The 13,816-nt window shown below is 41.0% G+C and overlaps 2 protein-coding genes across 2 annotated transcripts in view; both read left to right on the top strand.

Annotated features, from left to right (window-relative positions):
* The first annotated feature begins 347 nt into the window (after nt 1-347).
* On the top strand, nt 348-871 carry LOC125343144 (chromobox protein homolog 3-like). The gene has a single exon (XM_048335416.1). It carries the CDS (start codon nt 348-350, stop codon nt 813-815), a length of 468 nt encoding a protein of 155 aa, XP_048191373.1. The 3' UTR covers nt 816-871.
* A 5,029-nt stretch (nt 872-5,900) lies between these two features.
* The window catches only part of LOC125343145 (chromobox protein homolog 3-like), a 47,098-nt gene continuing 39,182 nt past the window's right edge, over nt 5,901-13,816 (top strand). Inside the window, exon 1 of the mRNA XM_048335417.1 lies at nt 5,901-5,967. Coding sequence (XP_048191374.1) covers nt 5,901-5,967 — 67 coding nt within the window. The remainder of the gene's footprint in view (nt 5,968-13,816) is intronic.

The raw sequence follows: 13,816 nt of genomic DNA on the forward strand, positions 1-13,816 counted from the left end.
GCCCAGGTTAGGCTGAATGTAGATCTTGTAGTTTATATATGTGTACTCTCTCAATAAGCTACACTCCAGGTTCATATCCCATTTTTTATATATTTTTTTCCTTTGTGCCCATCCTGGGGCTTGAAATCAGGGTTTTTAAATCTGCAAGTATGGTAATTTAGAAGTTTCAAAACTGATTTGGACCGGTGTTTTCTTTTTTCTTTTTCCAGTAATTACAATAAATTGTAATGAATATTCTCATCGGAGACTGACTAGAGCTTGGGAATTGTTGACCAGATTTGCTGTAGAATCCGGACCCAGAGCCTTTGAGGTGGTTAATAATAGGTCCTCAAATCTGGGCTTAAAAAATGGCCTCCACGAATACTACAGTACGAAAAAGAAGGAAGAAACAGATGAGAAAACCTGAAAAAGTTGAAGAATTGGAGCCTGGAGTATTTGAGGTAGAGAGAGTAGTGAGCCGTCGTGTACGACGTGGCCACATTGAATATTTGCTGAAATGGAAGGGCTATCCAGATGATCAGAATACCTGGGAACCTGAAGAAAATTTACATTGTGCTGATTTAATCACAGCCTTCATCAATTCAGACGAATCTGGTTTACCTCCTAGTGAATTTGAAGATAGAAATGGTTTTGCTAGGGGTCTAAAACCTGAAAAAATCATTAGAGTCACAGATATGTTTGGAGAATTGATGTATCTCATGAAGTGGAAACATGTAGATCAACTAGAGTTGGTGCTGGCAAAAGAGGCTAATGTGAAATGCCCTCAACTTGTCATTGCTTTTTATCAAGAGAGACTAAATCTGGGTGGAAATTGAAACGCAATAAATGCTCACATTGGTTGAAATACATTCATTAAGCAATCTATATGTACCATCTGAATCTTGTATTAGCATTAGTGTTGTGAAACAACAACTACATTCTAATAAAATCAAGTTTGCTATCTTGGTCTTGAAAGTAGTATTTGTGATATTCTGGACATTTTTAATATTAAATTTATTACAGGCTTTCTGAAGTTTCTTTCTCTATCAAAAATGAATGTTTGCATCCACACTATATTTTCTTGGTTTTCAAAAACTGGCTTTTCATTCGTCAGGCAAACATGTCATTTACTCAAAAGCTCTGTTTTTAACGAGTATACTGAAGGACCATTGCAATGCTTTGTGTTTATTTTTGTTTGTATAAATATAACACTGGCAATATTTTTGGAGGCTTTATTTAGTAGTTCTGGACCCGCACCCAGGTGACATACTAGGCAAAGGATCTATTATTCAGGTACATCCATGGACTCTATTTTATTTTGTTTTAGAGATTGGTTACCTCATGCTGTCCTTGATCCTGGTCTCAAATTTTTTATAACCCTGCTTCTGACATAGAAACATAAATGCAAGAATTTATTTACAAATTTTTCTGTAGAGAATATATTTTAAGACCAAGATTTTCACCACTGAGCTGAATAAAAAAAAATCTTGACTTCCTTTAATTAGCTGAGCAAAGCTAAATGTACAGTGATAACATATTATAGTGTGCTACTACAATATAGAATATTGGAATATATAGATGGAGTGCTGATATATTGTAGAATATCAAAGACTCAGCCTGTGGGAAAGGAATCGATGGCTTTGAGATTTTGACAATTTAGGAACTAAATGAATGAAAATAATTTCAGAATCATTGGCTTGAACATTTTTGCATTTCTCCAATTCATCCCTTTCAAGTAGGGTCAAATTCTTCACAGTTTTGGATTACTGCTTCCACAAAAGCCAGAAAAGCAACTTCTATAGCCATCACAATGTAACCTCAGTTTTATATTGCTAACTTAATTTTTATTAATGGTAGAGAGTGGTTGAAGAAGTGTTTTCTATTCTTAAAATAAATTAACAGTGATACAAGCCAATATTTTGGAAAATGGAGGAAGTAAAAAGTTAGATAGGAAATGTACTCATTTCCTTGTGTGTGTAACTGTAACCACTCTGTACATCTCACCTTGAAAGAAGAAGTAAATTTAAAAAGAAAATAAATGAGCCAGGTTCACTGTTCATACCCATCATCCTTGCCACTCAGGAAGCTGAGATTACAGGATGGAATTTGGGAGACAGACGAAATAAGGTAAGTCTCTGAGACATTTATCTCCAATTAATTGCTAAAGGAAATCTGGAAATAGCAGTGGTCTTCTTAGAGGAGGAAGTATGAGAGACAGTGCCAGGTCTGGATGTCAAGTCCCTAGATGGACATTCACAGAAGAATAATTAAAGAATATCTTTCCCCCTTGCTCTGCTCTGATAGCAATCCTTTACTCTGCTTAGAAGGAGGAGGGGCACAAGTAGCCCCTGGTAGACTGTATGGAAGTCCTGGGTTGTCCTGAGATTCTTGGCATCGTAATGGTTACAGGCATTGGGAACATGTGATCTGTGTGCATCGCTACAGGATACTCTTCTGCAAGAGCTTGAGGAATCTGCCCACTTAGGAGGGAATTGCTAAAATCATTGTGAAGGAGGGATTGCCTTTTAGCTGTTTGCCTGGAGACTAGGGTGTGGGATTTGATTCCTCCTTGGTGTGGTGAAGGTAACAGCAGCAAATGGTTTTGAAAAATTCTAATTACGTCTATGTGTGTGCACTTGTTCGGAGAATGGTTAAAATGCCAACTCTGGTTACCTGTTGCTGCTACTGTGAAGTCATGGGTTCAGAGGGCCTGGGGTCCATCCCCGAATGTACAGATGCCAACACTTGGGCAGAAAACACTTTTCCTGTGTGCCTGGTGCAGTACAGGCTCCAGCCTGCTCTTGGTTGGTGATTCGAGAAAAAAGAAGGGGAAAGCATGTCCCTGGGCTGTGGTGTCATTGGGTGTCCCAACTGAAGCAAGGTTATTGTTCCATGAAGAGAATAATAAGGTCCCCTCAGCTGCCTCTACAGCAAAAAGAGACAATGTGTGTAGTTAGTCTGTGGCCACCCAGGTGGCTCTATGGCCTGGGTGGTTAAAAAGGTGTTTCTAATGTCTCTGGCAACCCATTCTTCTTCTCTCAGTTAATGAGGGAGTAACGGAAGGTGTGGGTGTCTTTAGGCTTAGGTATAGCTCAGACAAAAGATTTTTTGCCCACAGTCTCCACTATAGCAAGGACATAGCACCACTTCAGTGTGGATGTGGTGGAATGTTGAAAATGATTAGATGCAAGGAAAGAGAGGAAAGAGGAAGAAAGTGACTGAATGTAAGGCCATGACTATGCATATGCCCTAGTACACACATTCATCATTGTGTTTCACCTCTTCTTTAACGGGAAACATCAGGGTGTGAGGCATATATCTGGAGACTTCATTCAAAGTCTAAGAAAACCACAGAGTCCTAGGTATCCGGCCCATCTGTTACTATGCCAGCTTATGAGTGCAATGTTGGGTCAGTGTAACTACCAACCCATCTCCAAACACAGAAAAACCCTCTATGTTCTGCCCACCAGCCTGTGAGGAGTCCCTCACTGCACTAGTGAGTCTCAGAGGCATGAACAAATGCTGGCAACTTTGTATAATGTTGGTCGTCTAAGCACTCATCACATGCATGAAAATATCAAGGTATTGGTGGGGGAGTATTACATCAGGTTGCAACATTTGCACTTGATGGAATTCCTAACTGCACATGAGTTTCTGCTGGCACCATCGTGGCAGAGACAATTGGCTTGTAGCAATGGCCTTGGATCAAGTTCAGTAGTATCCTTACTTGGTATGGTGATCGCAAGGTGATTGTTGGCTAGGGATCTGGGAGATTATAAGAACTTTATTGAGAGCAGATTTCAAGTGTTAAATCTATGTGATTCTGCTCTATGTGTGCAGGGGTGAGGCAGGCAGTGATCTTCTCTGGGTGTGCATTGATGAGGGCAGCTGTTAGAGTATTCCCCTCTACTCTACTTCAGCCTCAGGCTAGGATGATCATGCCAAAAGGTGTAGAAGGAAAGCATTCCGCAGGGTTCTTCCCATGACTGGCATTCCATTCCCTCCCAGCTATTGATTTCTTAGGGGAAAGGCTACCTTCTCTACCACTGTTTGCTTGCTGGTTTCAACCACAAAAGCTTTCTGAAATCTTAGTCTGTGATGCTTCCATTAATGTTCTGTGGGGCCTGTTTTGTTCAGATCAGGGTTCTGCCAGGTATAGTGATTTGTTCTCTTTAGGCTAGCTATTTATGGAAAAAAATCAGGGACTCAGAATTTGTCAACTCTCCAGAAAAATTTTTCCTAGCCTCAATCTCAATGATAAAGCAGTTATTTGTACTGGAAGTGTGTTCCATGTGATAGATTGGCACCCAAAGCAAGAAACTTAAGTGAAAGTGAGCAAATCCATAAATCCTAGTCTTATAGTCTCTCATCCCCTTCACAAGTTCATACACACCCATAAACACATGGACACCACACAGAAAAGTTGTCAGAGTGGCATGGCACATTGTGCTCAAGTGGAAGCATAAGTTGTTCTAGGGGGAAGTGTTGAGAAGTTTATTCAAATTATAAATCAACTTGACAGGACTGTGCTGTAGCCTCTGAGGTACAATGGTGGTTTGGGATGTGAGCATGCACCTGCATTGTTTATTTGTTTTGATTTTGTTGCCAGTCCTGGGGCGTGGACTCAGGGCCTGAGCACTGTTCCTGGCTTCTTTTTGCTCAAGGCTAGCACTCTGCCACTTGAGCCACAGTACAACTTCGGGCCGTTTTCCATATATGTAGTGCTGAGGAATTGAACCTACGGCTTCATGTATATGAGGCAAGCACTCTTGTCACTAGTGTGTTGTTGCCTGCCTTGAGTGGTAGAGGTTGTGTCCAATGCGTGTGATTTGGCAAGGAAACCAGAAAGAAATGTGCTCTTTTCTGTTTGCCAGAAGCCAGGTCCAGAGATTCAATACTGGGTCTGGTGGTGGTGCCACCATGTGGAGAGCAAGGGGTTTGATGGGTGCAAGTTTGGGAGAAGGATGCAGCTGCCAACTGTGACTATTAGCTTCTGCTCTGGGGTTCAGGATCAGACACTGGTTCTTCTCGGGTTACCAAAGTGTGCCAGAAGTTGTGGGAAAATCCCTTCTTCTCCTGCTTATTGCATCTGAGGTTCCTACTCCCTTGTAGTTAATGCCACCACGCAGTGGAGGAGGAAAGTATGAACACTGAACACTTGTTGCCCTGGGGCCTCCATGCTGAATTTCCACTAACGCAGCATGAAAGAAGCAAACATTTCCTCTACCCAGTTACATTTCCAAATGGAGACAGAAGGCTGTAGCTGGAATTAAATGGTGACAGAGTGGCACTGTATTTCAGAATGATCTGTGTTTGTTAAAGTGGTGATTCTGGAGACTGTGTTGCCCAATCCATTTATCCTAAAGAATCTTGTGGCATGGATATGTGCTTGTGTCAGGGGTGAGGGTGGAGAAATCCAGGAAAATTTATGATCCTTCTAAAATGTAGTTGTGTGTGTTATTTGCATAGGCCAAGTTATAATAACACCAACGAAAAATGAGAAAGTAAAGCTGAAGAAGCAAATCCTTGTATCCAAATCCACGGAGCATTGCAGCACACACAGAGCGGTTAGGCATGGTGCTGCAACTCTCGTTCAAACAGAAACAGAAGGCAGCTGAAGGATAATTGTGAGCCATTACGGAAAGCCTAAGGAAACACAAAAGGACAGGGGGTGTGCATCCACTGGTGCAGAACTGGGTTGTGGGTACACACCTGCATATCTCCCATGCCCATATCAACCCCTCATTTCTAGGCCTGCTCCTGTATGTAATTGGACCCTCACTGTGTGTGTGCTGCGCTGCTGCATTGCAGGAGTCAGTGCTAGCATGGAGTGCATCAATCCACGCATCTAGATCATCTACAGGATCACAACTACGCGAGTGTGTGCATGCAGTCGTAACTCTGGCTAGCATAATGCGCAGATGCGGGCAGGGGCACTAGAGATCCTCATGATCATCGTGGTGGCCACTGGCAGCCTGGGCCTTTGTGGTGCGGCTCACTCTTGGATGGTGCCACTGTGAAGTGGAGGAGACAGGATGTCCCTAAGGACCCTGGACCACTAAGGAGGTTTGTTGGAATCTTAATTTTCATGAGTTACTTATGATGTTTCTTTGAATGAATTTTTTGTGGGGTTGTCTTACTTTTGTTGGTTTGGTTAGAATGGCAACTTAGCTTTTATCACCCTGGAGTCCTTGTCTGGTCTGCTTAATTTTTCTGTTTCTAACAAGACAATTTGAATAAAAGGAAGATGCCACAATGATGTACAGTTTTCAGATCTAAACACATGTTGTTTTAAGAAGTTTCACATCTGAGTCAGACTGTTTTGTTGTTGTTGTTGTTGTTGTCACTTGTTTTTTCCCCCAGGACATATCCCAAAATTTAAAGAGTATCTGCTCAGAGGTGACTGGAGCTTGAGGCACATGGTCCAGAGTGGCTGCAGGATTTTTCCCAAGCATCTAACGTGCTTAATAATTGCTCTTCATTTCTGCATTTCAAAAATGGCTTTCAAGAAAGGGTACTATCAAATAGAAGATTGACACCATATGGAATCTGTGTAAAAGTTGCACAAGCACTGCCTAAATTATTTGCTGTGGAGAAAATAGTGGGTCAATATGTAGTAAAGGGTAAGGTAGACTATCTCCTGAAACAGAAGGCTCATTCATATGATGATAACACCTGTGAAGCAGAGGACAATCAGAGTTTCCCCAGACTTAATGGAGATTTTTCTAAAATCCCACAAAACGAGTTTATCTGCCCACTAATCTGATGTTAGAATATCAAATGAGCAAAGAGATGCAAGTGAAAATCCAAGGGGTTTTGCTAGGGTTCCAGAGCCTGAATGAATAATTGGTGGCAAATCAAGTAATGGAGGATGTTTGTCATGAAGTTGAAAAATTCAGATGATGCTGAGTTGGTGCCAGCAAAAGAGACTATTGTGATGTACCCTCAGATAGTAATTGGTTTTGATGAAGGAAAAATAACTTCACATTCTTCTCTGGAAGACGAAAAATGAAGCTCAGTAACCATTTGACTTATATGTATGTGTACATACACACACATATATGTTACTATGTATGTGTAACTGAGTCAGGTTTGGAGTTAAAGTTGTAAAACAAAAATTCCTCATAATAAAATAAATTTTGATATATTGGTTTTGAGCATAATATTGGGGGAGTTGTTGTGATACGGTTTTTGCATCAATACCACTGGCTACGTGAACAAATATAATAAAGTGTTTTTGTAGTTGCTTCCTCTATCAGAAAAGATTATTTGCTTCTATGGACTACTTCCTCTCTCTCAATAACAAGTTCCTTTAAAAGTTGGGCAATATTTTGTTCATGATTAATCATAATGATTTGTCTTTAACAATAGTGTTGAAGGACCATTATAATTTGTTATTTTTATATGTGTTTATAGAAAAATACAGTGATACCTTTTTGATTTTGAGATTTTGTTTATTTAGAGGTGCTGGGCACAAACTCGGGTCCTTGAAGATTCTAGGGAAAGGATGTTCACAATGTAATGTTCTTGTCCTTGATTTTTTTTTAAATTTTGATTTTTTTAAAGTAGACTAGCAGTCCTTGATGGTCTTCAACTTGCTAGGTAGACAAACTGGCCTCAAACTTTGCTATTTTTTCCTGCCTCCATGTGCAGTAGGTAGTTTGCAAAATGTCCAGAATGCAAATATGTATCACTCCCTAAAATTTCCTCCAACATAAATGAGAAAATTAAGAAAAAATAGTTTTATTTAATACAGTAAGCCAAACTGAGGTGACGTTTAAAAGTGTCTACAATGACCTATTCCTCTACAAAATATTGGAAACTGTATACTACAAGGTCATGAATCTTGGGAAATCAAGACTCAGCCTATGGAAATGCAATCAGCTTTATTCAAAATATATGTAAAATTAATGGGCCTGGAGAAATAGCTCAACTCTTCCTGCATTTGAGTTCAACTGACAGTAGTCCTCCCTGACACCCCCCAAAAGTAATTCTAACCATTTGATTTTCCTCTGCCATCCAGTCTTGGAGTGACTCATCACTCTCATTGGGAGGACAAGGGGCCCAAGTTTATAGGGCACACTCTCTCATAGTCTGGGTTATTTAGCATGGTTCCCTTCAGGGCAATATGGATGAAAGTATGGCCCCTGGCTGCAGCAGTAGTAGACGGCTGAGGTCCTAACCACATAGGAGATTTGCTGGCACCACTGTAACAGAGAAAAATGAATGCAAAAATGGCCTTGGTATCAGAGTTCAGAGATTTGACAGTTGTTGGGTCAGGTCATAGTTCTTCCAGGTAGGAATGTGGGAGATGGCAAGTAATTGTGTGCAAGCATGTTTAATGTGTGAAATCTGTCTATGCGATTCTGCTGTGGAGTGAGATGGGGATGAGACAGGCTGTGATCCTCGGAGACTGTAGTGATGAGAGTATTTGGTAGAGTACAGAGTTGCTAATTTAAACCTGGGGATAGTGGAGATGGAAAAAATGAGAAAATACAGACAGATAAAGATCAATAACTTCAGTGGGACCCAGAAGACAAAAGGCTCAAGGGCACTTGGAACGCAAGTTCTGACACCCCATAGCAATCTTATTTATTTGAATTCAAACAGGGAAGGATACCATGGATACTTGGACAATATGAAGCATTGATACTGATATTAGAATCAGAGCCAAACAGAATTTTTAGTTCCCTGTTGCAGCAAGGAGACTGCAATCCATGCAAAGTCTAGAATTGTATTCTACTTTATTTTTTTTTTCAAATTTTTGTTATCAAACTGATGTACAGAGAGGTTACAGTTTCATATGTTAGGCATTGGATACATTTCTTGTACTGTTTTTTACCTTGTCCCTCATACCCCTCTCCCTCCTCCCCATTTCCCTTCCCCCCCCCCCCAGGTGTTCAGTTCACTTATACCAAACAGTTTTGCAAGTATTGCTTTTGTAGTTGTTTGTCTTATTTACCCTGTGTCTCTCAATTTAGGTATTCCCTTTCAATTTCCTACTTCTAATAGCAGTATACACGGTTTCCAATATGCTCAGATAAGAGTACAGAGATAGTGTAGGTACAATCAGAGGAAGGTGATACAAGAACATCATCAATAATAAAAGCTACCGATACAGATGGGACGTTGAAAGTAGTTACAGCTGTGATATAACAATCGTTTCCATAACATGGAGTTCATTTCACTTAGCATCATCTTATGTGTTCATAAGGGTATAGCTATTGGGCTCCTGTGATGCTCTGCTATGACTTGCCTAAACCTGTACTAATTATTCCCAATAAGGGAAACCATAGACTCCATGTTTCTTTGGGTCTGGCTCACTTCACTTAGTATAATTTTTTCCAAGTCCTTCCATTTCCTTACAAATGGGGCAATGTCATTCTTTCTGATACAGGCATAAAATTCCATTGTGTATATGTACCACATTTTCCTGATCCATTCGTCTACTGAGGGACATCTGGCTTGGTTCCAGATTCTAGCTATGACAAATTGTGCTGCGATGAACATTGTTGTGCTGGTGGCATTACTTTGATTTTGTTTGTGGTCTTTTGGATAGATACCCAAAAGTGGGGCTGCTGGGTCATAGGGGAGTTCTATATTTAGCCTTCTGAGGAATCTCCATACTGCTTGCCTGAGTGGCTGAACCAGTTTACATTCCCACCAACAATGAAGTAGGGTTCCCTTTTGGCCACATCCCCTCCAACAATTGTTATTGTTAGTTTTCTTGATATATGACATTCTTACTGGGGTGAGATGGAATCTCAATGTTGTTTTGATTTGCATTTCTTTTATGGCCAGTGATGTAGAGCACTTTTTCATATGTCTCTTGGCCATTCTCATTTCCTCATCAGAGAAGTCTCTTTGTAAGTCTTTAGCCCACTTGATGAGGGGGCAATTGGTTCTTTGCAGTTTTGTTTTGGAAGAAGGTAATATTTTTAGTTCTGCATATATTTTAGAGATGAGGCCTATGTCCGTTGAATGGCCGGTAAAGACCTTCTCCCAGTCTGTGGGCTTTCTGTTTATCTTGAGAGCTATGTCCTTTGCCGTGCAGAAGCTCTGCAGTTTGATGCAGTCCTATTTGTCCAACCTTTCTTTGATTTGTAGCCTTTCTGGGTCATTGTTAAGGAAGTTCCGTACTGCACCAAGGAGCCCAAGTGTTTCTCCTACTCCTTCCTTTAGTGTTTTCAGGGTGTCTGTTTTCATTTCGAGGTCTTTAATCCATTTGGAATTGATTTTGTTGCAGGGTGATATATAAGGATCTAGTTTTAGTTTGTTGCATGTGTTGAGCCAGTTTTGCCAGCAACATTTGTTGAAGAGGCTATCTTTCTTCCAAACTATTGTTTTAGCTCCTTTATCAAAGATTAAGTAGGCATAGTTCCGTGGGTTCATTTCTGGGTCTTCAATTCTGTTCCATTGGTCTTCAGGCCTGTTCCGGTGCCAATACCAAGCTGTTTTTATTACTATAGCTTTATAATACAGCTTGAAGTTGGGTATTGTAATTCCTCCAGCACTGTTCTTTCTGCTTAGGAGTGTTTTTGCTATTCTAGGTCTTTTATTGATCCATATGAATTTCTGGATTTCTTCCTCTATTTCATTAAAAAATGGTGTTGGGATATTAATGGGTATTGCATTGAATTTGTAGATAGCCTTTGGCAATATTGCCATTTTGAATATATTAATCCTCCCAATCCAGGAGCATGGGAGGTTTTTCCATTTCCTTAGTTATGGCTTAATTTCTTTTTTCAAGCTTTTAAAGTTCTCCTCAAAGAGGTCTTTCACTTCTTTGGTTAAGGTTTTTCCTAGGTATTTTATGTTATTGGGAGCTATTGCAAAAGGATTTGCTTTCCTGATTTCAGCCTCGGTCTTCGGGTCGTTAGCATAGAGAAAGGCCCTTGATTTTTGAGGGTTTATTTTATATCCTGCAACTTTGCCAAAGTTTTGGATCACCTCTAGTTGCTTGGAGGTAGAGTCTATGGGGTTCTGTAGGTTTAGGATCATGTCATCTGCGAAGAGAGAAAGTTTAACTTCATCTTTTCCTATTTGGATCCGCTTTATATTTTCTTCTTGCCTAATTGCTCTGGCTAGGAATTCTAGTACTATGTTGAAGAGCAGGGGAGAGAGTGGACATCCCTGCCTTGTTCCTGATTTTAAAGGGAATGGCTTTAGTTTTTCACCATTTAGAGTTATGCTTGCTGTTGGTTTGTCATAAACTGCCTTGATTATATTCAGGAATGTTCCCTGGAATCCCAGTTTTTCCAGGGCTTTTAGCATAAATGGATGCTGGATTTTATCGAACGCTTTTCCTCATCCAGAGATAAAACCATGTGGTTCTTTACCTTGCTCCCATTGATGTGGTGGATTACATTAATTGACTTGCATATATTAAATCAACTTTGCATCACTGGGATTAATCCAGTTTAATTGTGGTGTATGTTTTTTTTTATGACCTGTTGAAGTCGATTGGTCAGAATATTTTTGAGAATTTTTGTGTCTATGTTCATCAGGGAAATCGGTCTATAGTCCTCTTTCCGTGATGAGTCCCTGCTGGGTTTTGGGATGAGGGTTATACTGGCTTCATAGAATGAGTCTGGTAGTGAACATTCTCTTTCAATTTCATTGAAGAGTTTGAGAAATATTGGTGTGAGTTCTGTTTTGAAGGCCTTGTAGAATTGTGCAGTGAATCCATTTGGACCTGGGCTTTTCTTGAATGGGAGATCATTTATTGCTGTTTCTATTTCAATACTAGATATGGTTCTGTTGAGAAGGTTTAAATCCTCATGGTTAAGTTTGGGGATATGAATTTTTTCAAGGAAATCACCCATTTCTTCCAAGTTTTCAAATTGGTTAGCATAATGGTTTGCTAAATAGTCCCTTATTATTTTCTGAATTTTGGTTATTTCTGTGGTGATGTTACCTGTTTCATCTCTTATCTTGTTTATTTGAGTGTGCTGCCTTCGTTTTTTGGTCAGGTTTGCCAGGGGTGTCTATCTTGTTGATTTTTTCAAAGAACCAACTGTTTGTTTTGTTGATTCTTTCGATGGTTTTTTTCGTCTCTAATTGATTTAATTCTGATTTGATTTTAATTATTTGCTTCTGTCTATTGATTTGGGGTTTGGCTTCTTGTTCTCTCTCAAGGAAATTGAGGTGCTTCCTTACATTATTGAGTTGCTGTTTCTCCAGTTTGTTGATGTATGCACTCAGAGATATAAATTTTCCTCTGAATACTGCCTTTGCTGTGTCCCAAAGTAGCTGTTACTTTGTGTCCTCAACTTGGTTGAATTCCATAAACATTTGAATTTCCGTTTTAATTTCTTCAATGACCCACTGATGGTTCAGCAGTGTGTTGTTTAGTCTCCATGAATTGTAGGATTTTCTGTGGTGGCTGTTGGAGTTGAGCTCTAATTTTATTCCATTGTGGTCTGAGAGAATGCAAGGAATGGTTTTGATACTTCTGGATTTGTACAGATTTTCTTTGTGCCTTGGGCATCCTCTGTAGATGGGGACATGAGCAGTCTCAGGAACCGTGGCTCCTCTGTCTGCTGTGGGGCTGTGGGCTTTAATGCCTGGCTTTGAATAGGCTGTGGACTCAGCAGGGTGGTGCGCCTCTGGCCTGTTTTACCCAGCTAAGAGTTGCTTGACTGAGGCAGGTTCCTCCCTCCAGGGCAGGGTGGCCACCTGGTGAAACTGGCTATGTAATTCAGCTCCGTTTCAAGCTGGGAATTGGGCTTCCTCTGTGACAGGACCGTTTATTTGTCTCAGGAACTGTTTGTTCCCCCGTCTGGTGTCTCCGTGCCCCAGGTAGCTGCTCACCGCTTTCCCTTTAAATTTAGAAATTCCAGTGTGGGTCACCTCTGGCTAAGCCACGGCCCAGGATAAGCCACCCGCCTTGGCAGGGGGCGTTCTCCTGGGTGGAGCTGGCTCTCACTGGTCGGTCCCTATTGCCCTTTTCAAAGATGGCTCCTTTGACCTCGCTTTCCCCAGGCATGCTTTAGTTCCAATCCGTCTGACCCTATGCCAGTGGCAAAGATGGCGTTTTGCTCTGGTGGTAGGGAAAGGATGCCTTCTAGAAGCTGCTCTGTGGGTGCGAGAGAGAATATCTTTCGTGGGATACTCACCCTTTCTCTGCGATTTCAGGTCGTCAGTGCTCAGCCGCCATCTGGAGAATTTCTCCCTTGTCTACGCTTTGTGCTTTAGCTGCGCAGAGTGCGGGTTGCTGTGCTGGGCGCTGTGCAGGTGCCAGCACTGGCATGGCGGTGGGACGCCTCCTGGAGCTCAAATCTGTGTTTTCAGATGAGCAAAGTCGATTTTTCCTTTCGGGCCAGACTCCCTGTACTGTTAGAACTTACTCTGGCTGTCTTTCTAGGAGAAGTTTCTATAGGGTGAGAAAACTGTGATGTCGGAGGGAGCTCAGCTAGGTCTCTGCAGCTCCTCCGCCGTCTTCCCGGAAGTCCTGTGTTTCAGGTCTTAAACAGTGCTCACAGGTGCTTGTAGATTTTCATTTCCAATCCAAATGGGCAGAAGAATCACAAAAAAGATGGTAAGCCAGGGAATCTCATCTGCCACTTAGAACAAGCAGGAAACAGAGCAGTCAGTCAAAGACCTAGAGGAGAACCCTCAAAATGCTTCACAAACTCTGCTGATAAAAAATGTTAAATGAAAAGGTTGAATTTCTTCAGACAATCATTCTAGAGCATGAGGAGGCAATTCAACGATTAATAGATGAACACGATGAATCCACCTGTGGAGTAATGGAGGATTTCATGGCTTCCACATATAAAAATATAAATGAACTCCAACAGAAGGACAAAGAGTTCTATGAAAAGAGAGGTACCCA

This window comes from Perognathus longimembris, chromosome 28 (genome assembly GCF_023159225.1).
Source record: "Perognathus longimembris pacificus isolate PPM17 chromosome 28, ASM2315922v1, whole genome shotgun sequence".
NCBI classification, from domain to species: Eukaryota; Metazoa; Chordata; class Mammalia; order Rodentia; family Heteromyidae; genus Perognathus; species Perognathus longimembris.

What these genes read in the sequence shown, in the direction of transcription:
- LOC125343144 (XM_048335416.1), top strand. Translation starts at nt 348, where the DNA reads ATGGCCTCCACGAATACTACAGTACGAAAAAGAAGGAAGAAACAGATG.